At 44.0% G+C, this 25953-nt stretch overlaps 1 protein-coding gene across 3 annotated transcripts in view; it reads left to right on the forward strand.

The window, feature by feature from the left end:
- The window catches only part of ZNF609 (zinc finger protein 609), a 120127-nt gene that overhangs the window by 10770 nt on the left and 83404 nt on the right, over positions 1-25953 (forward strand). For all 3 annotated transcript variants that reach the window (XM_082198289.1, XM_082198291.1, XM_082198290.1), the window contains exon 2: positions 17893-18801. In XM_082198289.1, coding sequence (XP_082054415.1) covers positions 18025-18801 — 777 coding nt within the window. In that variant the 5' untranslated portion in view covers positions 17893-18024. The remainder of the gene's footprint in view (positions 1-17892; positions 18802-25953) is intronic.

Genomic DNA, 25953 nt, shown 5'->3' on the forward strand with positions numbered 1-25953 from the left:
ACGTTTTGGTAGTAGCCTGGTACACGCATCCCAGTAAGCCATTGTCTAAACTCTAAAACAAAGTATGACTTTACTGTAAGTGCACCAGCCATTCTAAACATTCTTCCAAAGAGCAGGTACTTAACACTGGATTCGGTGTGACATATTCTGTATCTGGACATGGTTGATCAGGCAGAATTGTTCTTTGTGCCTTAGTGCAATGGGACATGTGCACACATGTTGACATGTGTGCCATTCTTTTAAGATAGTAGGACCCATGTAGGCATGGTAGGGAGGGATAATGACTCTATTTGCCTGCAGTAGTGTAGGGGAAATGAAGTGCATCCTGTGAATAGGAACTGAAGCCCCTCCAAGCAAAGTTTACCATACTTCCTATGTGGAGATGTTTATATAATGCTTCATAAGTGCCTGGTTGTAAAACTTCTGTGTAGTTTTTGAAAACAAATTAATGCCACAGATGTTACAGCTGCTGTCCACATCTGATTAAAGCTTCCTCTTTTTTGTGCCTTGAAATGGGGTATTGGTGGTGAAAGGCCTTCTTTGACCCTTTTAAACCCATTGGAATGTCAAGGTTATTACAAAAATCTTTTAATTATTATTATTTCAAAAAGTCATAAATGTATTTGTGTTGCCTGTTGAAAAACACAGCACACATGCTGAATTTTATGTTTACTTCAAGGAAGCAGTATAACAATTCTCAAAGTGTTGCCTTTCTCTGGGAAATGTTTTGATTTGCTGAAAGAGGGACAAAGCAGCACTAACTTCTGTTGCAATACTTAATTTGAAGCAAAAGTGACTCATGTTACCCTCTGCACATGAAGGCTATGTGCTTTTTTCTGTCACTGAGAGAAACTGCATACCTCGGTTTAAGAACAGCCCTGTTTAAGAACTAGTCGGTTTACGAACACCACAAAACCGGAAGTAGTGTCCCGGTTTGCAAACTTTACCTCAGTCTAAGAACGGAATCTGAATGATGGAAGGGCACCGGCGGCAGGAGGCCTCATTAGGGAAAGCGCGCCTCGGTTTAAGAACGGACTTCCAGAATGGATTACGTTCGTAAACCGAGGTACCACTGTGTTGAAAAAGTAATGTGTGGAGCAACCATCTGGCATCCTAAGCCATTGGAAAGAGCAGGACCTGTTCAGCCACAGCTCTGAGCTGCTGAATCCAGATTAGAGGCTTGTTTCAACACTAGTGCAGGGCAGACCTACTGCTCTGGGGTGACAGTGTAATATGAACCTTTTTATCCCAGTTGTGAGGTTAACACATGACAGCAGAAGAAATATCGCAAGTGCAGGTAAGCATTCTGCCACATGCAAAGCCCCATCTAGCTCCAGCATGCCTTGCTTAATTAGTTATTGAACGCTTGGAACTGAGGCCATTAGCCCATAAAGCAAAAGCCCATCATGTTTAGAATCTGAGATATATATATATATTGTCTCCAGTGGAGGCATCAAGGCTTCCAGAGCTGCCTATTCATATTTTCCCTGGGGAGGCCCTTAGTCCAGTCTGTCTCCTGCCCAAATGCACTGGGGCCCAGGAAGGAAAGAACAAGCCATGCAGCAGACAGCACCCAGTGACCTTTTTGAGGAGCCAGGTCATGAGGTTAGGGTAGAGGTCACTCCCTGGGCATTCTAGGCCATTGTTCTGCAGATGCCCCCCCCCCAATCTGGCCACAAGGTTTGTTTTCCAGAGGTTGAAGTTATAGGTGTTGCTCATGGTTTATTTAGATTGATCCAGTTATGTAGTCTGCCTTTGTTAAGAATGCTTTGAAGTTTTGTTTTAAAAAGTGTCCTGTAATAATTGCTTTTCCCTGGGTGCTCATTGGTGCGGAACGGGCATTTACCTTCAAATTCCACAACTGCATGAGGCAGCCACCCAGAATACTAAAATTATAGGTGGTTCAAATTGTTCCCAACAAATCTCCACCCCACCACCCACATTTCAGTAGTGGGAGCTGAAATAATATTTGAACAAGCATTTTGCACAAATGGAGAGATCTAGTTTTGTAGAACAATCTTGCTATAAGCACTTTTTATTAACACCCCCCCCTAAAAACACCAAAGGTTTGCTGCTTATTCCAGAATTGGCCAGAGTAGAATTTATTAAAGGTTGTGAATCCTTTTGAGAACAGACTTTATAATTTGATGTGCTTAAACTGTTTGGAACAATGAAGTTTAATTACTCTGGGCCACCTGAATAATGGAATGGGAACACAATACTATACACATATCGACCAGGAAGTAAGCACCATAGAGCTCAATGGGGCTTATGTCTGTGTAAACATGCTTAAGGTTGCATTGTTAAAGTGTGGGAATTCTGAACAGGACCATTGCACTTTTGAGTAGTGAGGTTTGCATTTTCATACAAAACTCTGTATTATTTAGGGTGTGCAGTGTTAGTGGACTTCCAGAGGTGCTAAGAGCTTGCTTTTGCCTGCTCTGCAGTTTCAAGCAGTCTTGCATATTTTATTGAAGGGTCAAAATGTCCAAGTTGAACTCTCTGTTGCTTGCATACCAGTTGTGGTTATGGATTATAAGACTTAATATATTAGGAAAATGTGCAGGAAAGGCTATTTATAATTTAAGATTCTTAACAGATATGAATGCTTTGTGGTCTTTCATTCTAATGCTGAGCTGACATTCTTCTGGCACTCATATCTGAAAGTTTAGGAAAGGGTTTAAAAAATGTACATCACAATGTGCTAGAAGTGGGTCATTTACTTTGTCAGGCACACAGGTGCTCAGGACCAGTTTTGATGGAACCGTGAATTATTTTTGGAGGAATATGTTAACTTACTAGACTTTAACTTTTATATAACTTAGAGCCGTATTGACTCAAATCTGTTTCTTCTGCCTGTGGCTCTTCTGTCATGTAATACTTACACAAGTAACTGGTTTGGGAGGAGGAAGATCTTGATTATTATCTACTATATATTTTGGAAAGTGGTTTCTCTGTCTGTCTGTTCTTCTGTCCTCCATAGGTTCAGCTGCCTCTTGAGATTTCATTGCCAAACTCAGCACAAACCTTCCTGAGCTGGCAACTATGGTCATTGCCAATGTTTGGATGCCAGATGCCATACCAAAATGTGAATTTGACATGACTTTCCCATTTTTCAGCATAGGTTCAGGCACCTTGAGGTATCATCAGAAAACTTGGCACGAGGGTGCCTGAGAAAGAGGCAGTGAACTTTGCCACCATTCAGATGCTGGATGCTATTTTATATAATAATAATAATATAATAATAATAATAATAATAATTTATTTATTATTTATTATTTATACCCCACCCATCTGGCTTCCCCAGCCTCTCTGGGCAGCTTAAAAAAAAAAATTTAAAACACTGCAATACATCAAACATTGAAAGCTTCCCTAAACAGGGCTGCCTTCAGATGTCTTCTAAATGTCAGGTAGTTGTTTATCTCTTTGACATCTGATGGGAGGGCGTTCCACAGGGTGGGCGCCACTACCTAGAAAGCCCTCTGCCTGGTTCCCTGTAACTTGGCTTCTCGCAGTGAGGGAACCGCCAGAAGGCCCTCGGTGCTGGACCTCAGAATGGGTAGAATTCAAAAATAGCCTTCCTAAGATAACAGAACTGGTCAAGAACTTAACTGAGCTATATATACTTAAAATGTATATTGCGTGATGCATTTTAATCTGATGCCTTAGTTGCAGTTTATTAGGGCTTTGAATAGTTTTTTCTAAAAATGCCTGGTAGTACAATAAAAAACCCTCTTTTGAAGTATATGGCCTAGGTTGCTTAGTTTTGATGCTATCTTAGCCATATTGAGGCCTTTGTACCTTATTCCCACTCAAGCTTTTATTTTGGTTGAAAAATAAAGGTGGTTCATTTAATCTGATTCATTTTCTACTACAGAGCACGCAAACTAAAAATAGACTTGCTCTGAGATCCTTTTGAGGTTTTTTTTTTGCCTCCTGTATTTCTTTACTACAACTGAATATTGTGTAGACCTATTTAAAGATGTGAATCCCCAAAACAATTTCATTTTTTTGTATTCAACCATTATTAGGTAATAATAAATGGAATTGTAGAGTTGGAAGGGACCCTGAGTCTCCAGCATGGTTAATGTGGGTGTGTATATTCCCACAGAGGCCTTCCCTGGTGCCTGCAGGGTCCTGCCCCTCTGCCACTTCTCTCCATGTGCACACACACAACTGCCTGAAAAGAAGTCTTTTGTATCCTATAAAATACTTTTTTCCAAGCCTAATTGTTGCTGGATGGTGCCTTCCATGTGTTGATTTGATTTGTTCGTTGCATTTGTATCTCACCTTCCTTCTCCAAGGAGATCAGGGTGGTGTGCATGGTTCTCCCCCGCTTCCTCCTCTCAACGCTTGTGAGGTTGGTTAGGCTGAGAAGCACTGATTGGCCCAAAGTCATCCAGGAGCTTCATGGCCAAGTGGGGATTTGAATTGTTGTTCTCGCAGGCCCTGGTCTGACATTTTAACCACTGGTACCACACTGGCTTTCTTTTTTCCTGGAGATTGCACTTGGGGGGAGTAAAGGTTAAAACTTGACTCTTCTGCTGCACCCTCCAGGAAGGTCACACGCCACACCACCATCAGGCTGTGTGGGGAAGCACAATCACTTTTTTTCAAGCCTAATTGTTTGGGTTGGAGGAGTAAGTGAATGTGTGTAGTGTTCCACAACACTTTTCTCCAATTCACGCATGTGCTTGCAACATTTTATATTACGGCTGTGCATCAGTACTGTAGAGAAGACTCATGGGGTGGAGGGAGGCAGCAATAGCACATTTCTGTTGTCTGATATAGTCTTCCTAGGATAGGGAGAAGCAAAGATGCCCCCCTCCCCCTGCCAGCAGACGTTCCTTGAACTGAAAGCAGCTAGTTAGGAAGCTCCTTTGTGCAGATTTCTCATCTCTTCTTCAGGCTGCCAGCTGGCTTTCATTCAACATTGTTTTCATCATTGGAGAGAGACAGAGGAAGAGAGGAACATCTTAAAAAGAAAGCTACGAAAGGATTCCTGTTTTTTATGGCTTTCTTTTTTTAAAAAAAAACCTAAACAAGGCAGCTGGAGAGAGCACAGCTCTGTAGTCTGAGGAGCTAAGAGCACTGCAGCTTCCTCTGCAAAGCAAGATACATCCCTCTGGGTTTCTTTAGTCATAAAAGGAAACAAAAAAGGATCCTGTGTAGAGGTAGTGTATAGAAGAAAGACATAGGCTGGCTGCCAGCAAGAGATGGCGGGAGGAGCGGCTCCTGAACACAGCAGCCGCTCATGTTTCTGCTCTGACCTCTGGGAAAATGGACAGTAAAGGGACTGGCTGGGGTTTAACAGAGTTTGTTCCTAGGCTTCCCAGGTAGAGTCTGCTATATTTTTTTCTGACTGAGATGTTGCAGCTTGAAACTTACCCTGTTCTGCTCCAATTGCTCTGATTGTTCCTGACTTATTTTCCCAGGGGTTGTCTGGAGCCAGAAGGCACATATGCTGTCTTGGACTGATCCCAGTAAAGCGGAGCAGTAATCTGAAATCCTGTTACCTTTGCCATGCTCTAGAGCAGCAGTTGCCTGGTGCTGGAGATTTTCCACTGTTTCTGCTGTTCTTCAGTGCAAGCATTCCTGAAAGTTAATCAGGGTGAAAATTGCAGTCACTCATGTCTGGAAGCAACCAGAAGCTAATCCCAGAGTCTGCAGATTTGAACAGACTGGTAGGAGACATTCTCTTTATATGCACTGAACTTTTAATGGGATCAATTCTCCTTTGGGTGTCCAGTCATTCCCAGTTAGGTTTTCTCTGCCTATTGTTTCACTACAAAAGGTCAGAAGTGTAATGCAAGCTGTTGTGGCTAGCCTGGGAGCAGCCACTGTGAGTTAAGGCACAATGAACCCTTGGTTGCATACTGATCTGTGTGCAGTGCTTTCCTGAGAGTTGCCGTATGTGATTTGTTAGAAGTGTTTTGATAGGGGCTGCGAGTTCAAAGTGAACTCTAATGACATGGCTGCTTCTAGGAATGCAGATGTGGTTTATAGAGGTTGCAGCCCTTAATGGAGCTGAATTATTTATGTCGGGCCACTGCATGTGTACAGTTTTCCAAGTGAGAAGCCATTTCCCTTAGTATTCCTGTTCCAGGGCTTCTCTTAGAATTGCCTATTGGAAGATTGCCAACTGGACAAGTGAATACATGTACTTTCAGCTGTGTATCGATGAGTTCTGTGTGGCAGGGAGGAAGTGGAGAGGGATTTGTACACTCGGGTGGGGTTTTTTTCCATCTGGTTTTCAGATGCCTTTATATCTTTTCTCTCTACTGAACACTCTGTGAGGCAGGGTGCCAGGAGCAAGTCTGTGGTAGCCAATATGATGCCCTCTGGAGGTTGTTGGACTTAACAACATAATCCCTGACCATTGACTATGTTGACTGTGACTTAGAGGAGTTGTCAACAGCACCTGACCTCTATGTGGGGGCTTAGTTAGGGTTTATTGTATAATACTGCTATAATTTTGAATGAAGCTACATATTTGTTGGGACGTGTAGTATTCTTTTTTTTTGGCGATCACTCGTAGCAAAGTAAGATTGTCTTCCATCAATATGGTCCCAACAGTGTGTCCATAAGTGACTGTGGAGGCCAATCTGGATCTGCACATCCTTCCACAGTGGGGACACAGGTTTCCAGGTGGAGTTGATCACAGTCAGGATTTGCCAAACGTGCCTTTCTCTCAGATCATTTGTCCCTTTCATCCAGATGCCTTGTAGGCAGGGCTTGTGCTTTTTTGTCACTTTCAACTGACTCATGCAGCTGGGCTCTGGCATAGTGTGTTTTCTGTAAAGCAAGATAATATAAAATGTTTATAGGGCTTTCTGTCCTATATTTTCTCATTTATACGTTTCTCTCCATCACACACAGGGAGGCAGGCAGGCAGATAGAAACAAACACACACATTCTCCCTACGCTGTCTTTAGTTAGAAGTGGAATAAAGATTGACTTAGTCAAAGCATCTCTATCTTGATTGTAAAAGGTCCATCTTGTCTGTTACTTTCTTTGATATAAGAGGTGATGACGTGCTAGATTTAAATACATTTTTTAATGTGCAGTGTGGATTGCTTAAATCCCACCTAGGAATCTGAGGAAGGACAGGGTACAATTTTATAAATATTAATCGGGTGTTCACACTGCTTAATATAATTTTTCAGGCAAAAACATACGATACTTTGGCCTAAAAGGTATTACTGTACAATTATATTTGGGGGTGGAGTTGGAGTAGGATGAATGTGAACAAATGCAGTTTCATGGTTACACTTGGAATGAGGATTAAGGGGTTAAATAGTGATGAAAGTGGAGTTGAGAAATATTTGCCATTTGAGAGCCATCAAGTTTATAAAATGAGTAGCACTGTAAGTGCATCACTCAGCAGGTGAGCAGGATGAAGTGGAAGTCACAGGAGGAGGAGGCACTACCTTCCTCAGAGGAATAAAGCTGAGGCTGGCAGGAAGAAGAGGGAAGGAGGTTGACAAGGCACTTGAAGGGAGTGCTGACAAATATTATAAAGTTGACAAATATTACTCTATAACACAGTGGGCATATCCATTGCATTAAAATATTCATACTGTTTTAAATTGCATTTTATTCCTTTTTATTCCTTTTATTTCTTGTTTTAAAATTTGGTATGGAGGCAGCCAGGTGCGGGAGATGAGAGCTATGCTAGCTTTTATAGGGCAGCTTTTTCATGTTCTTCCACATGTGTAGGAACAGTCTTTTTTTGTTTTGGGGCAATAGTTGTAGGTTTGCGTGGGTTGAGTCACCACTAGTTTGAGATGAGCACGAGGATGCTGTTTAAGTGTAGTTAATTTTGCCTTTGTAATCTGTATGAACAAAATCAAGTAGCTTTGGATATATGCACTAATATGTGGTATCAAAAACATTAGTTGGTATAAATGCATGTTTCTGTTACACTGATTCACTATCTGAACTTAGTCTTCTGGAAATCTGGAGACATTCAAGTGTATCTTGGTGTACAGTCATACCAGGTTAAATATGTTTCAGGTTGAACGCTTTTGGGTTGCACTCCGTAGCGACCCGGAAGTAACGGAACACTTTACTTCTGGGTTTTGCCGCTTGTACATGTGCAGACGGTCAAAATGACGTCATGCGCATGCTCGGAAGTGGCAACTCGTGACCTGTGCACACGCAGCACGGGTTACGTTCGCTTCAGGATGAGAACAGGGATCCGGAAGGGATCCCGTTCATATCCAGAGGTACCACTGTAGATTGTAATTGCAAGGAAAAGTTAAAACTTGAGAAGTTAAAGTTTTGAAAATAAGAGTTTTCCTAACCCCAATTTGCACCTTGATTTCAGTGTGTCACTTTTCTGTGGTGAGTCTGTATGTGTTTACTATAGAAACTGTTTGCTCAGTATTTTTATTATTATTATTATTAGTAGTAGTAGTAGTAGTACCCTGTACTAAAAACATAATAAAAAAGTGCCTATACAGTGCTGCCTTCAGATGTCTTCTAAAGGTTGTACAGTTTCTTATCCATTTGGCATCTGGTGGGAGAGCATTCCATAGGTTGGGTGCCAGTCCCGAGAAGGCCCTCTGCCTTGTTCCCTGTAACTTCACTTCTTGCATTGAGGGAACCACCAGAAGGCAAACTGGTGTTGGATCTCAGTGTCACTCACCGAACACTGGACACTGTCCAGAAGGAAGGAGTGGAACCATTGCATAACAATGCCCTCAGCTCCCAATCCCCTTAAACGGCCCAGAAGGATACCATGGTCAATGGACTCGAACTGATGGCTCCAAGTTACAAGAAAGGAGATTCCAACTAAACATCAGAAATAACTTTCTGACAGAACTGTTTGACTATGGAATTGGCTCCCTCAAGAGGTGGTGGATTCTCCTTCCTTGGAGGTTTTTAAGCAAAGGTTGGATTGCCATCTTTCTTGGATGCTTTAGTTGAGATTCCTGCATTGCAGGAAGTTGGACTAGATGACCCTCAAGCCCCTTGCAACTCTATGGTTCTATGAGCACTATAGTTAGTGTTTCAACTTCTTCAGATGAAAAAATTGAGTCATACAAGGTTGGTGTTCAAGGAGCTCTTAGTGTGTGTAGGCTGGAGTTTGTCTGCTTTTTTGACAGAGACCATCCTCTTGTTCTGTAATAACGAAGGGAGATGAAACAGATAGATTATTTTCCTCTGACCTTCCTTCAGACTAGCCCTTGCAGGAGGGCGGTTGCTTATGATCTCAGCTGTGGCAATAAAGGCTCAGTGATAGTATCTTAACAAGCCAGGCAGCCAAAGCATTCCAGGGTGGCAGGTAGCACTAAACTATGGTTTAGTGCAAGGGGAGGGCTCAACAGACTGTAGATTTTGAAAGCTGCTTCTGACTCCACAGCTGCATGGAACATTCCCCTGAGTTTACACTTTCTTTACCATTAAGATAATAAACCCTATGTTTGGGTTAGAACAGAGGCTGGTTCTGTTGCATTGGATGGGGGAAACATGTGGCTTTATACACATTTTTTTCTGACTCTTTGGGAGAATTCTTTATCACCAGTTTTGGGTGGCTTTAGCTAAGCTCTCACAAGACTTTGATGTTTTTCATTTCTTCTTTTTCCCCCATTTAGAGGAATCCTGATTAGCAAACTTCAACAGTTATGACAGTTGGGCACATTGCTATGTTAACAATTGTGACATCTGCAATGTTTTATAAAAGCAATTAATTTAATAAAATCACTATTGTGAGGACTGGAAAAAAAAAAGAGATAAGAAGTCTGTATATCTTGCTCAGATACCAGGCATTGGCTCATGGGGTTAAAAATCTATAATGACCTGTCAGGGGGCAAATTATTAGAATGAAGGAACCAGAGATTCTGTAGACAGTGGTTGGAAAAAAGCTTGGCTATCTCAGCCCCTCAGATGACTCAGTCTTTGACATGGCTCAGGATACCTGTTTCTGGCTATATACTGCCAAGCAATCCTTTTAGGCTCCTTTGAAAATAATGTCAGCTTTAAGTGTTTCCCATTTGTAAACATGGCAGATCATCAGTCTCTTGTGCGCAGGATGGAGGAGCAGAAAATCAAAACACTTAAAGGAGAGCGAAAGCTGGTGGGCGGCCATGGGTTTCAAAGGTGTACCTGAAACTACCCTTTGGTGGAATTTGGCTCACTGCTAGGAAGAGTGCCATTTCACGTGTTAATTATCTTTTGAAAATATATACATTTTTTTTAAAAAAATATTTATTAAGAATTTTAAACATTCAATTCACCAGACACATATAAAACCATCACCCCAAATACAAGAAACAAAGAAAAACAGAAAAAAGCAAAAAGAGTAACATATAATGAAAAACATACAACAAAATGAAATATCCAACAACCATATTTTCTTAACCTTTTGGACTTCCTCACATCTCCCATTCCTGCGTTCCCAATTATAAAATTATAGACAGCAATTTATCACCTTGTTTCAACTCCTATTTTATGGTTTTCAAATATTGTGTCTCCGACTTTAAATATTTTTATCAAGTACTTGAATACTTAGTTTAGACATAATATTATTCCAAAAATTTATCTTTTTCTCAGATCTCACATATTCTCATAATTCTTTCAACTAAATTGCTGGTGCCATGTTGTTTTCAGTCCTGCATCCCTCTTAACACTCATACAGTTTACAATGTTTTTGTAAATAGTCCTTAAACTTTTTCCAGTCCTCTTCCACTGCCTCTTCTCCCAGGTCTTGGATTCTGCCAGTCATTTCTGCCAGTTCCATGTAGTCTATCAGTTGCGTCTGCCATTCTTCCACGGTGGGCAAATCTTGGGTCTTCCAATATTTTGCAATAAGTATTCTTGCTGCTGCTGTTGCATACATAAAGAAAGTTCGATCCTTCTTTAACACCTTCTGACCAACAATACCCAAAAGGAAGGCCTCTGGTTTCTTAGAGAAGGTATACTTAAATACCTTTTTCAATTCATTATATATCATTTCCCAGAAAGCCTTAACCCTAGGGCAGGTCCACCAGAGGTGAAAGAATGTTCCTTCAGTTTCCTTACATTTCCAACATTTGTTATCAGGCAAGTGATATATTTTTGCAAGCTTGACTGGGGTCATGTACCATTATCTTTTGAAAATATAATTGCCATATAGTTATCTTGTTGAGTGACTGGCTTGCTATTTTGTAGCCTCCAGGGAAATACTTAATGTACAGTGGTACCTCAGGTTAAGAACTTAATTTATTCTGGAGGTCCGTTCTTAACCTGAAATTGTTCTTAACCTGAAGTACCACTTTAGCTAATGGGGCCTGCCGCTGCGCCGCCGCTGCACAATTTCTGTTCTCATCCTGAAGCAAAAGTTCTTAACCCGAGGTACTATTTCTGGGTTAGCGGAGTCTGTAACCTGAAGCGTCTGTAACCCGAGGTACCACTGTATAGAGTCTTCGTGAAGATAGTGTGCTTGGTCACTTAGTAATTGTAGCCTAGCATGATGGGGACAACCATTATGCATTCCATGCATTACTATTTTGTGTACTTTTGGTCTTCACATGTTGCGTATCTGCACAGCTCTATCTAACCTTTCCCCATAGCTATTTGCCAGAGCCCATAATCTGAGGCCCTTCACTGCATGCCCCACTAATAGATGCTTGGAGGGTGTCAGTGAGAGAATGGGCCTTCTCAGTTGCAGCTCATGAAATACTCCCAAGGAAAGCTTGCAAGGTGCCAACTTGTCATCTTTTTCATGCCAGAGCAAACGTTGTATAGTATTGTTTCAATGAGTATGTGTACTGAATTCTACTTTTAAGTTGCTTCAAGAATTCCTTGGTTGTGAGAAGTGACAAGCAAATTAATACAGTGGTGCCTCGCAAGACGAAATTAATTCGTTCCGCAAGTTTTTTCTTCTTGCGAGTTTTTCGTCTTGCGATGCACGGTTTCCCATAGGAATGCATTGAAAATCAATTAATGCGTTCCTAGGGAAACCGCCTTCAGACCAGGTCCGGGGACAGTCTGTCCCCCGACCTCTTCTGAAGGCTGGGGGGGAGAAAGGGCTTTTCTTCCCACCCCCAGCATTTTAAAAAACCCCGGGACAGCGGAGGACTTCTCCGCTGTCCGGGGCGATCTTAAAATGCTGGCGGGCGGCTTCTCCTCCGATGCGCGCACGATCGCTTCCATCCGAGGCGGAGGCGCAGGCGGGCGGGGGCGAAAGTCTTTGCTCCCCCCTGCCTGCCTTCCCGGACGGCTTTTGAAGGCAGGCGGGGGGGGGGCAAAGACTTTCGCCCCCCTGCCCGCCTTCAGAAGACCTCTTCTGAAGGCGGGCGGGGGGCGAAAGTCTTCCCCCCCCGCCTGCCTTCAAAAGCCGTCCGGGAAGGCAGGCAGGGGGGAGCAAAGACTTTCGCCCCCTGCCCGCCTTCAGAAGAGGTCCTGGACTTCTTCTGAAGGCGGGCGGGGGGCGAAAGTCTTTGCTCCCCCCTGCCTGCCTTCCCGGGAGAGCTTTTGAAGGCAGGCGGGGGGGGGGGCAAAGACTTTCGCCCCCCGCCCGCCTGCGCCTCCGCCTCGGATGGAAGCGATCGTGCGTGCATCGGAGGAGAAGCCTTGATCTCGCCGCCGTACCTGCGCTGCTTAGCTCCTGGATGCCCGGACCAAGGAGCAAGGCGCCGCCCCGATCGCCTGCTTTCTTCCACCCCAGCCCCCTGCGGGATCGATGCCTGGAGGATCGCCGCCTCTGCAGGGCTCTCGCCCGGAGGTTTCCTTCCGCGAGCTCCAGGCACCGATCCGCTGACGGCGCCGGCGAAAGGGGCCCGCCCACATCAGGACGGGAGAAAGGGAAAGGCATCGCAGACGGGAGAAAGGGAAAGGCATCGGCTTCTCTCTCCGTCTGGGCTGCATCTCATTCACAACGGTGTGCTGAATGCAGAGGGAAAGGGCACCTCTCTGCTCCGTCCCCAGGCGCAGCGTCTCGATCAGGCCCTGAGAGGGTCGCTGTGCCTTTAAGAGTTGCACAGAAGGCAGAATTCCGTGAGGTGCAGCTCTCCCCCCCCCCCACACCCCGCACTCGGGAGCAGCTGCTGCATCTGGTGGAATTATCCCTTCTGCAGGGCTGTTAAAGGGGCAGGAGCCTTTTCCCGGCCTGGGTACCCTGCACAGAAGTGGCAGCCCCAGCAGTGGCAGTGGCTTGGACCAGATGGCCTGGGGTCAGGGTCAAAGGAGGGGCGGCCCGCCTTCAGAAGAGGTCCTGGCCAAAGTCTTTGCCCCCCCCCCCGCCTGCCTTCAAAAGCTCTCCCGGGAAGGCGGGCAGGGGGGAGCAAAGACTTTCGCCCCCCCCGCCCGCCTTCAGAAGAGGTCCTGGACGGTGAGAGAGAAGCCGCGCTTACTCTGACAGCCTCTGCGAAGGGACTTGAACCGGTCGAAAGGGACAAGGCGTGGCTTTCGTTTTTCTGCGATGCCTTTCCCTTTCTCCCGTCCTGATGTGGGCGGGCCCCTTTCGCCGGTGCCGTCAGCGGATCGGTGCCTGGAGCTCGCGGAAGGAAACCTCCGGGCGAGAGCCCTGCAGAGGCGGCGATCCTCCAGGCATCGATCCCGCAGGGGGCTGGGGTGGAAGAAAGCAGGCGATCGGGGCGGCGCCTTGCTCCTTGGTCCGGGCATCCAGGAGCTAAGCAGCGCAGGTACGGCGGCGAGATCAAGGCTTCTCCTCCGATGCGCGCACGATCGCTTCCATCCGAGGCGCAGGCGGGCGGGGGGCGAAAGTCTTTGCCCCCCCCCGCCTGCCTTCAAAAGCTCTCCCGGGAAGGCAGGCAGGGGGGAGCAAAGACTTTCGCCCCCCGCCTCCCTTCAGAAGAGGTCCTGGACCTCTTCTGAAGGCGGGCGGGGGGCGAAAGTCTTTGCTCCCCCCCCCGCCTGCCTTCAAAAGCCGTCCGCGATAGCGGGAAGCTCTTCCCTGCTATCCCGGACTGCTTTTAAAATGCTGGCGGTGGGGAGCAAAGCCTTTCGGCCCCCGCCGGCCTTCCTGGACCTCTTCTGAAGGCCGGAGGGGGGGAAAGGCTTTGCTCCCCACCACCAGCATTTAAAACAGGTCCCCGCAGATTTCCCTATGGGCTTTCGTCTTGCGAAGCAAGCCCATAGGGAAATTCGTCTTGCGAAGCGTCTCCAAAACAGAAAACCCTTTCGTCTTGCGGGTTTTCCGTCTTGCGAGGCATTCGTCTTGCGGGGTACCACTGTACTAACAATAATCTACTTCTTCAGCCATCAAACTCTGTATGTAAATTTGGGTTTTCCTTTTTATTGCTAGCAGTGTTAGAAACTGGGATAGAAAAGCTATTCACCAATGGTTCCTGGAGCCTGGGTTACGGGTACAAAAACAGAATGGCTGGTCACCTGCCTACTCTCCATACAGCAACACTTTCCATTTATTTTTTCAAAACGCATGAACACAATTCACACCAGTGACACATTGTTAATATCACATTTTAATAACAGGTACTCTAACCACACTGGTGAGAACCCTTTTCTTTCAGTTTGCAAAACTCACAGCTTCTGTGATAGGTCGAGTTGCCAGCGAGTGACATTGTCTTACTCTGTCCACCCATGCTCACATAACACGATTATTTTCAAAGTTCAAATATTATTATTTGTGTAAAGGAAAGCACTTCCCTCGTACAGGAGCACTGATGCAAATATTTAAAAAAGTAGTGTGATGCTCCACCATTTTAAGATCTTTGGTTTCTTTGAAGGTTTGCCTCCACCCCAAGTTACCATTGCAGTTGTAGTATGTTAACTCCATGAATACGGAGGAGAGGAATTCTGTGGGAAATGTTTGCACCTAAAAAAACCCCTACCCTTCTATATTGATAATTAGGATTTAGCATGAAAATCCTCATTGGTTGTTTACACAAACCCTAACTTATCATTTATTCTGACATAAAAAATGAGGTTTCCCTAAAAAAATGAACTCCTTTATTTTATTTTACACTTCCAGTAAAAAGGTGCAAGTAATACTGACCCCTTGTAGTTTGAATTACAGTGGTACCTCGGTTTACGTACTTAATCTGTTCCAGAAGTCTGTTCTTAAACCAAAACCGTTCTTAAACAGAGGCACACTTTCCCTAATGATGCCTCCCGCCGCCGGTGCCCTTCCACCGTTGGGATTCAGTTTTTAGGCCAAGGTAAAGTTCTCAAACCAAGACACTGTTTTCAGTTTTGCAGAGTTTGTAAACCAAATTGTTCTTAAACAGGACTGTTCTTAAACCGAGGTACCACTGTATTGCACTTAAAAGATCATACAATTCCATCCTGCCTTCTTCTATCTTTAAAATATTCTATTTAATAGAATATGCACCAGTTTAAATGCTGTTTCCCACACAGCAGTTCTGTTTCTCCAAAGCGTGGCATGTAAGGATGAGTGACTAGTGACTCTTCCCTGGTATTTGGCTTCTGGGAGAGGGAATTGGCTTCTTGAGGTAAAAGATGTTTCTTTTGCAACAAGGAGCAGCACGCGTCCTCCATGCTGCTTGTGATAAGGCAGAGAAGCAAGGCTTTGTGCGCTGCTTGTTTTGCCTTGAAGGGAAATACGAGTGCCCAGCAGCAGCCTGTTCTAGGGCTCACAGGAAAGAAGTCTGACTGGCTGGGCTTAGGGGCATGGGGGGACAGATCTACCACCCCCTCTTTTTCTCTGTCTTGCTTTTTTGCTTCTTTTTTGTGCGCCAGTGGGGTGTGCAGGGAGAGGAGTCTGTGACTGAAGTAGAGGTTCATGGTGTCTTTTGGTGCTGTGTTGCCCTGCAGATCAGTGCCAAAATGGCAGGTTTAAAATAAATTTACACACACAAACACACCGAATTGCTAATGCAATTTCTTGCAGGAAAAATATGCATGCTGTAATGGGAGAGTAGGTCTCAGATACACACACACAAGTTACAAGAGCTTTAAAAACATTCCTCCTTCCCTGCTGTACAGAGTTTGTTACCTAGTCTTTTCAGGTAAGAACAAATTAGGATGCTATGGGCACTTTCTGGACCAGCCCAGATTTTGGTTTCTGTCTGCAACTTGAGAATGCTTTACATGGGTGTTTGCTGATTTAATTTTACCGTTCATACTGTTTCTAAGCTGATAAGCCACAGTGCTCTAGCGAACCTAAAGGAATGAATGATGCTGTTGCTGGCAGGGTATTGCTCCCGTTTCTGCCCCCTCTGCCCCTGTCAGCAATGCATCTCAAGTAAATCCATGTTTGGCCCTCTTCCCCAGCAGAGCCCCATTCCTATTCAAAGCCACCGAGAGAGCAGTAAAGTGCCACAAGTCAGCAGGGTGATCACATAGTATACCTCACAAACAGGGCATTTAACAAAAAGAGAGGGGTGAGCGGGCGAGTGAGAGAATCGGGTATCGCCAGATCATCTGCATTGGCTAGAGCACGGTGCTGATATCTCCAAGGTTGCAGGTTTGATTCCCATAAGGGACAGCCGCATATTCCTGCATTCCAGGGGGTTGGTCTAGATCAGTGATGGCCAAAATTGGCCCTTCAGCTCTTTTGGGACTACAAGTCCCATCATCCTTAGCTAACAGGACCGGTGGTCAGGAATGATGGGAATTGTAGTCCCAAAACAGTTGGAAGGCCAAGTTTGGCCATCACTGGTCCAGATGATCCTTAGGGTCCCTTCCAACTCTGATTCTCTGATTCTTTCACTGCCCCCCACCTGTAAGTTGATCATTTCAGCAATAAAAGATTTAAGGGAAGAAGGCAGGGAGAAGAAGAAGAGTTTGGATTTGATATCCCGCCTTTCACTCCCCTTCAGGAGTCTCAAAGCGGCTAACATTCTCCTTTCCCTTCCTCCCCCACAACAAACACTCTGTGAGGTGAGTGGGGCTGAGAGACTTCAAAGAAGTGTGACTGGCCCAAGGTCACCCAGCAGCTGCATGTGGAGGAGCGGGGAATCGAACCCGGTTCCCCAGATTACGAGACTACCGCTCTGAACCACTACACCACACTGGCTCTCAAAGGGAGCCCAAAGAGGGAACGCTCACCAGACTCTCTCACCTCTCAAGCATGAAGCAGGGAAAGAAACAAAGTGGCGGCTCATACTGGAGAGACGGGTGGCACCTTTGAGCAGGCACAAGGGTTGCCCCTGTTCAAGTGCTTCTGAGCCTGGCTAGCCAAGGCAGTTCAGCACCAAAAGAGGCATGTATTTTGGTTCCATGCTGCCCCCCATACCACCTGACTGGTGTGGCATTGTGGCCACATCAGCCAGCCAGTTAAAGATATTATGCACTAGACCTGGCGGCCAGACATCTCCACTTCCTCACAAAAGGCTGGTTGCCTGTCATGAAATGCATACAAAAATGCATACTTTTAATGTTTTATTATTATTTTTATGACGAATTCCATTGTGTATTTTTTTGGTGTTGTAAGTCACATTGAGTGTGGTTTGAACTGTGGGAAGCCAGCATACAAATAAAATTGTATGCATGTATGCAGTTGTACAGTTATGGTGCTTTAAAAAATATATTTTCAATGGGTATGACAATGTAGGACAGATTGACAAGCAGCATATTGCCTTAATACTTTGGGATTTGTGCTTCTCTCTGTGATGTGCTAACGTAACAAGGCCCGGTATGCTATTTTAACTTTGGTGCCTTAATTTGATCATAAAAGTACTTTGGTGTGGGGAGAGGAACTTAGCTCTACTATAGCCCACCTACACATTGCAATTATATGGTAGTATTTTACCACCAGTGGCATTGGTAATAGTGATGGTAGTGTAACACCAGTTGGGTAGTACAAGTATGGGGAACAGATAAGTATATGTTCAGCTGGTCTGCATGTGTATCTTTATTTGTCTGAATGTGAACACCTTCCCATATATGCTTGTGTACTGGTTCTTAGACCCATTTCTTGAGTAACTGTAATGTAATATCCATTGTTCTTACTTTCCCTTTCAGCAATTATGTTGTCATCTGGGCGCACCTTGATAACTGGAGGCTTGAGAACATAGCCGAAGCTGCTACTTCATACCCAAAGGCTGAGGGAGCAGACAAGAGGCTTGAACCTTGAGGTGGGTCGTTAACTCTAAGATGTCCTTGAGCAGTGGAGCTTCCGGAGGGAAAGGAGTGGATGCAAACCCAGTTGAGACGTATGACAGTGGGGATGAATGGGACATTGGAGTAGGGAATCTCATCATTGACCTGGACGCGGATTTGGAAAAGGACCAACAAAAATTGGAAATGTCAGGCTCCAAGGAGGTGGGGCTCCCAGCACCGAATGCTGTGGCGACACTGCCGGAGAACATCAAGTTTGTGACCCCAGTGCCAGGTCCACAGAGTAAGGAAAGCAAATCCAAATCCAAACGGAGTAAGAGTAGCAAGGACAGTGGCAAGGCTGCCCCAGGATCCTCCCTGTTCACTCCAAGTGAAGGGACCAGTGGCAAGAAGGAGGTTCAGGGGCGACCTGGTGATGGCGTGAACTCTAGTGGCTTGGTGGCTGCCATTGCCCCAAAGGGCTCTGAGAAATCGGCCAAGGCTTCTCGAAATGTGGCCAACTCAAAGAAAGAGAAGGAGGGGGGTTCGTCCAAGAGTAAGAAGGAAAGGAGTGAGGGTGCGGGTGCTCCAGCAGAAAAGGAGCCCAGTGTACTCCAGCCTCTTGCCTTGGCTGTTAGGGTTGGGCAGTATGATGGCGGCCAAGGATCAGAGCCTGCTGCTGCTGCTGCTGCTGCTGCCGCCGCTGCCGCCGTTGAGCAGCTTGGAAGTATAGCTATTGACACAGGATCTGCACTCAATCCTTTGGGAATTAAGACGGAGCTGGAAGATGGTGACAGTGAGTGTCGACAGCTCAAAAAGGTCAAGGCAGAGAAGGTAAGATGTGGGCTGGTGGCTGGGCCTGGTAGGGTACTGCTGCTGGAAATTAGGGTCTCCACAGTAATGCCAAACACTACAGTGTTCTTCTTTGCTGTAAAGGGCATATTTTGTCCCATAGTGTATGATGGGCTTGTTGTTGGTCATGAGCTGGAAATGAAGGCAGATTCTTACATTTTACTGGGACTAGGCTGATATTTGTACCAAGGAAGGCTAAATCTGCTTCTAAATCTGGAAGATCATTGGAAATAAATGATTATTTTGCTGTTTAAAAACTATCAAAACTCCTGTGGGGGACACAACAGCTGTGACCTTGTCGGCTGTATGAGATGTAACTGATCAGGTGTCTGTTGAACCTCCACATGTAGATGTTTGCTGGGGTATATCATCTCTTAGGGAACAAATATTCCATCTTTGTCCTAACAAGCACTCTTTCAAGGTAGGGTCATATTGTTGTATAATGACTTGAAATTGTAACTGTTTCATGCTTGATAAAAGTCCTACATTGATACTGCTTCTGTTAAGAGATTGAATGACGACCCACATAAAGATGGCTGCATATGGTTAATGTTTTGCCACAGATATGTGTATGTGACTTCAGTTGGCTGGGTTTCTGCAATATGGAGATGCAACAAAATATGTGTTTATCATATGTGACAATGTGTATATGTGGAATATGTGCAGTTTCCTACATGAGAATTATGTCCATATAAAAATGATTGTGTGAAGTAGTCCTTAGAAATAATCCACATGGAAATGAATATTCTCCAGTAATTGTGTGACACAATTTCTCATCCTGATCTTGTCTAGCAGGTTCAGGGCTTGTGAGACTTGCTCAGATTATTCTTGCTTAAGGTTATTTATGAAAGTGGCATGGGCAGTTGGGCATGGGCAGTTGGGTCACAATACAACCTCAACATTTGTTGGTCACCTCTATTGTCTTTGTTATACTCTCTTCTTAAAAAGCTGGTTTTCTCAGGATTGGTTGCTTAAAGTTGCAGAATCATCTCTGTACTATGTGCTCATTGTTTTTTGCTGTTGGATTGGAGCTAGTCAGAAAGTAGGCCATGGCTAATTTTCAATGACCCCAGTTACACCTGTTTCCTTGGATTCTTGCCAAAATAAATGCATTTTTAAAAATGCTGGGTTAGTATAGACATTAGTCTGATACTAACTTGTTTAAGTTCTTAAGCAAGAATTCAGAACCTGGATCTCCTGACGTAGATTAACTGTACTCCCCCCCCCCCCGCTTTTAAGAAAAGGTTGTATGCCCTTTTTCTTTTTAAAACAGATTGGACCAATCACAGTTATTCTAATTGAAGCAAAAAATGTTAAACATTGAATATTAGAATAGTGTAGTCAAAATTAGTGATGACACACTAGTAGTGAAGAAATGACAAACTGTGCTCTCTGATATACCATCTCAGACACTGCAAGGTTAGAAAGTAAATTGGTATGTTTGGACCTGCAAGCAGCTATGATAGCAGTTTTGGGAGGGGGCTTTTCTGCTTTCCCAGTGGATTCCTGACTTACTTGGATTATGTAGGTTCAAGATCCTGTCCTATTTCAGTCAGTTTACAACTCCTTAGAAACAAGTTGGACTGAAAGGTTTTTTGAAGTTGTTCAACTGGGCTGAGGTTGTAGGATACTCTTGTGCTCATCCTTGTAACTTCTATGACAAATGCTTTTAAAGGAAAATTGGATGTTCCCTTGTTTTGGCCGACTGCCCTGTCTAAGTAGGTGGTTGGGTTGGGTTGGGTTTTTTAGTGCTGCATTGTGCCACTTACCACAGTGTTTTGGTGGTTATGAGCTGCTTTCTTTGCTCGCAAGGGCTAGAGAACCAAGTTCCTAACCTGTATCTCTTGACATGTATGGTAGTTAGGCAGAAACACTGTAACCTGCTAAGGATGATATGGGTGTGGCCACATTGCCACCTTTGTTTTGCTCTAGAGAATAAGATTTTGCTTCTCCCATTGCACCCTAGTCAATTTGTTGCTAGTCACTTACCAAACAGATAAATTTATTGACTCTCTGTTGTGTTTATTGTATGGTTTCTATTTGTGGGACTGTAGGGACCTTTTCTGCTCTGTGGCTGTGGCTTATTATCCTGTTCAGGTGCATGAAGAGAATGGAGTCACCTCTGCTAGAAAGAACAGAAGGAATAAACAGATAAAGCTCCTTGGGGAATTACAAGGTTTCATGAGTGGGCTTTTGGCCTAGAAACTTGTGTTGGGGCATAATTTGATAAATTCCTGCTGCTGTATCCACCCAACAAACCTACAATGTGCTGCTTCTCTAGTCAGATGTTTAAAACAGTAAGCACAGATTTTGCGGAGAAGGAAGCAGGGTTATGGATTGTGAATAATGCTGCAATATTCACCTGGCCTTTCCAAGGCTCCCCCTCCCCCGGAAATGTTCAAGATTTTGTGGGTCATATTAGTAAAGATGATCATGCCGACTAGCCTAATTGGCCAATTATTTCTAACTCGCTCCTGAAAGTAGCAAGTGTTTGTGTGACTCTCCTGTGCCTAGTAGTTCTAGGTGTGTGACAGCTCATTGGATCATAGTGGGCAATGATTTTGTATGCTGGAGATATAAATTGAAATGAAGATTCTGATGTGGGGAAAAGGAAATAAGAGTGTTTACATACTTCAACAAGAATGAAAACCTAGGACTTGGATTTACAGTGAGTGGAGCAGAATCTAACAGGATTTACCAAAAGGGAAATAATGCTTTCAAGCTGTAGGGGATTGAGGCCTTGCTTATGCTTTTAAAAAACGATTCAGTGTTCATTTTCTCTGAAGAGCTGTCAAGGTTCATCACCTTCATATCATGAATTTTATGGCAAGAGCTGTTTGCGGAGAGAGATGTGCTCTGGTTTTAAGTGCCACAGAAACCTATTCATAGCTACTAACTGAAATCTCTGCATTTCTAGGATACTAGTGTAATCAGAAAGAAAAGCAGAAAAATGCATAAATAGGTTATTCTCTTTCCCTTTCTGTTGATTCCATGGGCCAGAAAGCACTTGGGTGGGAGTACACAGAATAGCCTATGAAGAAGGGGGTTGGTTGCTTTGTGTGTTTTTAAATATAAGGGAAGAAAGAGTGCCTTCACTTGATAGTTTTATTGTCATATTGCAGAAATAGCTTTAAATTCCTTCCTTTCTATTGATTGTAGGTTAGGGATTTCTTGAATTTCCGTTGAGATATATTATACTTTATTGGTATACACAGAGAGACTGCTTTGCTCTTCCTCCAACCCCAGCCAGCTCGCTTGTACAATGAAAAATAATAGCAACATAATATGTAAAATCTAGAATCCAAGGTCTGAGCCAGCTTCTGAAACAAATCCTGGAACTTCAAATTGACTGTCCTTGTCAAATTGAGCATACTGCCTGGTCCACCTTTTTATAGTTGTAAAAATGGCCAAAAGCAAACTTATGCTAATTGAAAAATATGCTTTGTCTGCTAAATAAATGATATAGCCTTGTATCTTTGTAAAATGGGAGCAACAGTATTTCAAAAACTCTTTCAAGTGTTCTTGCAGTGCCCTAAGTCTCAGCTAGCTTCTTATGTATATTTGGGTTTTTTTTTTGGGGGGGGGGGAGGGAATGGCAGTAGATGTTTGTGGCTTCAGCAGTTTGATTTTTTGATGCATCAGATTCGCCCTACATTTCCTTTGTTAGGAAACTTTAAGCTTGCAATGATCAGGGAGGACTGCTTTAGCTCTGACAAAGTTTGAGACTAGAATGAGAAAATAGTATGGGATTATTTATTGATAGATTTATTTCCTGCTCTTCACCCTAAGGTCCCAGGACAGGTTACAACATTAAAACACAATATTAAAAGCAATAGAAAACATCCTATCATCATAAAAGTAAGGTGGGTACTAAAAACCTATACCTCAGGTGTCAAAAAAGCCAGGGTAAAAAGGTGCATCTTCAGCATTCTACAGAAACTATATAATGAGGGTGCCAGTCACACCTCTGTGGGGCCAGAGTTCCACAGAGGCTGCCACAGAGGATGTCCTCTCTGAGGGTGGAGTAGCTGACAAGAGGGCTGCCAACCCCAGCACTCATAGGATGTGCAGGGAAGGAGGTGGTCTGTCAGATATTTGGAGCCTGAGTCATTTAAGGCAGTAAACATCAACACGAGTACCTTGAATTGGGCCCAGAAATGAACTGGCAATGAGTGCAGCAGCTGTTTTAAAACAGGGGTTATATGAGATCTAAATGAAACCCGAGTCACTAATCTGGCTGCTGCATTTTGAACCAACTGAAGTTTCCAAGTTGACTTCAAGGGAAACCCCAAGTAGTACGCATTTGCATCCAATCTGGAAGTTTTCAGAGCATAAGGTACAGCAGCCACTGAGGCCACCTGAGCCTCCAGTGAAGGTGCTGAATCCAGGAGCCCCCCCCCAAACGATGAAACTGCTCCTTCCAGAGTAGTGCAAGTTCAACCCTGGCCAGGGCAGCCCCCCCTTTCTGGACATGGGAATCCAGGTTTCAGCTTCAGTTTATTGGCTCACATCCAGCCAGTCACTGCCTTCAAACACTGGTCTAACATCTCAACTGCCTCCCCTAATTCAGATGTAAAAGAGAGAGCAACTATCTTTTAGTCTGATTCTACAAGCCCATTCACTGTTTGGAAAAGCTCTGCTGGATGGCCGCTTGCAGACGTAATAGTGGCAGAGCAGAGTAGGCTTTCTTCACTGCAACCACTGCCACGTGGTAGGCACAGTGGTGCAGCTTTCTTCCCTGCTGTTGCTATAAACTATTCATGGCAAGAATTGGGATAAGAAGATCTAGTACTAGCAGCTTGTTTTTGTGTGTGGCAGAGTATAAGAATTGAAGAGCTTTTTGGCAAAGGTTGTTTAAGGAGATAACAGAAATCATTGGGTTAAAGCTGACCAAAAGTAGCATTATTATCAATTTACGATGAGGTGGAAGGTTCACAGGCTATGAATGACTTTCTCACAAATTTATTGACAGCTGCACACCTTATTATAGCTAGGAAGTGGAAGGGGCAAGGTGAATATAAAATGGAAGAATGGTATAAAGAGGTGTGGGATATAGCTATTAATGATAAATTAACATGTTCTATTAAGGTAAGATGGGAAGTATGCAGGAGAAATGATTTTGAGGATAGATGGAAAGTATTCATAGAATTTGTACTGTTAAAATGGAAAGGGGCCAAACCATTGCAAGAGATGTTAAAATTTTGAGAGGTTGGATAGTTATAATGGAATGGTCTTGGGGGTGGGGTGCACATTTTCATTTTTATTTATTAATTATTATTATTTGTTAAAAAAAGCCTGGGAACTGCTTGGGAAACTGCTTTCTACAGTGTTTGTAGCCATAAAGGTTGCAGTGGAGCTTGTGGTAGGAGATGGATGAGCAGAAAGCAACACCCATCTCTTCCTCCTCCCAAACAGAAGTTAGCAGTAGTTGTCTTCTCAAAATCCATGTGTATAAAACTTTATTGCAGACATTTAGCAAACAGTGTAACACATTGGTTGGTTGTCTGAGGGATGCAATTGACTAGGTATCATTCATACATAAAAGGTAAGGTAAGGTAAAGGATGCCTGGACAGTTAAGTCCAGTTAAAGGTGACTATGAAGTTGTGTCACTCGTCTCGCTTCAGGCCAAGGGAGCCGACGTTTGTCCACAGACAGCTTTCCGGGTCATGTGGCCAGCAGGACTAAACTGCTTCTTGTGCAACAGAACACCGTGATGGAAACCAGAGCATATGGAAATGCCGTGTACCTTCCCGCTGTAGTGGTACCTATTTTTCTACTTGCACGGGCATGCTTTTGAATTTCTAGGTTGGCAGAAGTTGGGACAAAGCAACAGGAGCTCACCCTGTCATGCAGATTGAAACCGCTGACCTTCTGATCAGCAAGCCCAAGAGGCTCAGTGGTTTAGACCACAGCGCCATCCGCTCCCCCTTTACCTATTCATACATAAACCAGAGCTTATTTGGTATCATTCTGTTTTCCCCTCCAGTCAAACTCTCTTACAGAGGAGGAAGCCTATCTGTAAGGGTGAAGGAAATGGCTGATGCAGGTGTGGGAAGAGATAATCTAATTCAGCCCTGAAAAACCTGCACTTCACATTTACATTAATTGGTAGACACCTTTTAGAAAGTAGATGTTCACTAGTCAGTTCTGCTCGAGAGTCCAGTGTTTTTCACCTCTGCTAAAGCCTGACCCACACAGTACATCTGGCAACGTCATTATAGGATTGACAACATATGCTGAAGACACATCTCTTGGACATCTGAGGTAGGTGTTCCAGCCCCCCCTTCTTGTGTCTGAATTGTTTTTAATATTGAATTTTAAATTGTCATAACTTGCTCTGGAATCTGCTGCTGAAGGAGATGGGTAATAAATTGAATAATAAATACGGGGATGATCACCTGGATCTTGGAAGGAAGGTGCCTCACTTCTGAACATAATGCTACTTAAGTGCTTCAGGTTTTTCCTTCTGTCAGCTTTGAGTCTGTGTGGTTGGCAGCTTCTGATGCTCTGGTTGTGGTGCGGCTTTCTCAGATAATAACACTATAAATGACAGGTTCTTGCTGTGTGGCAGCAGCTCCTGTTGCACCTGCAGGAATGGCAGGTGCAGTCTAGCAGACCGGCAATTCCATCTATTGTCAGCACTCTCTGCTCTTCCTGCTTGGTGTGATGCTTGATAAATGAAGGCAGAGAATGGAGCAGCGGACTAAATGGCTTCCCTCTGTTTCACTCTTCTAGCTTCATTAAGAGTGGGAACATGCATCTCTAACATGTGGGTTACTAATGTGATGCTACTCGGCAGGAAAGGGGACTTTAAGAAGCCCCGCTTGTTAAGAGTTCCAGACACACAGTATTCTGAATGCATGCCTTTTCACTGTCATAGACTGGAGAAGTTCTTCCAAGTGGAGTAATTATACTCCTACTTAGATTCATATCCAGGAAGACACACCAAAAAGCTTGATCTTGACTGGTTTTCTTTTTTTTTTTTTTTTTAATTGATTTTTATTGATTTTCCAAAAAAGAAACAAAAAGAAAAATAGAAAAGAAAAAAGCATATCAAAGAAAAAAAAATCCAAACACCCCGCGCGCAATATACATACATTAAATATATTTTTCACTTAAAACTTTACATTGTC

The sequence above is a fragment of the Podarcis vaucheri genome (genome assembly GCF_965113315.1).
Source record: "Podarcis vaucheri genome assembly, chromosome: 14".
Taxonomy (NCBI): domain Eukaryota; kingdom Metazoa; phylum Chordata; class Lepidosauria; order Squamata; family Lacertidae; genus Podarcis; species Podarcis vaucheri.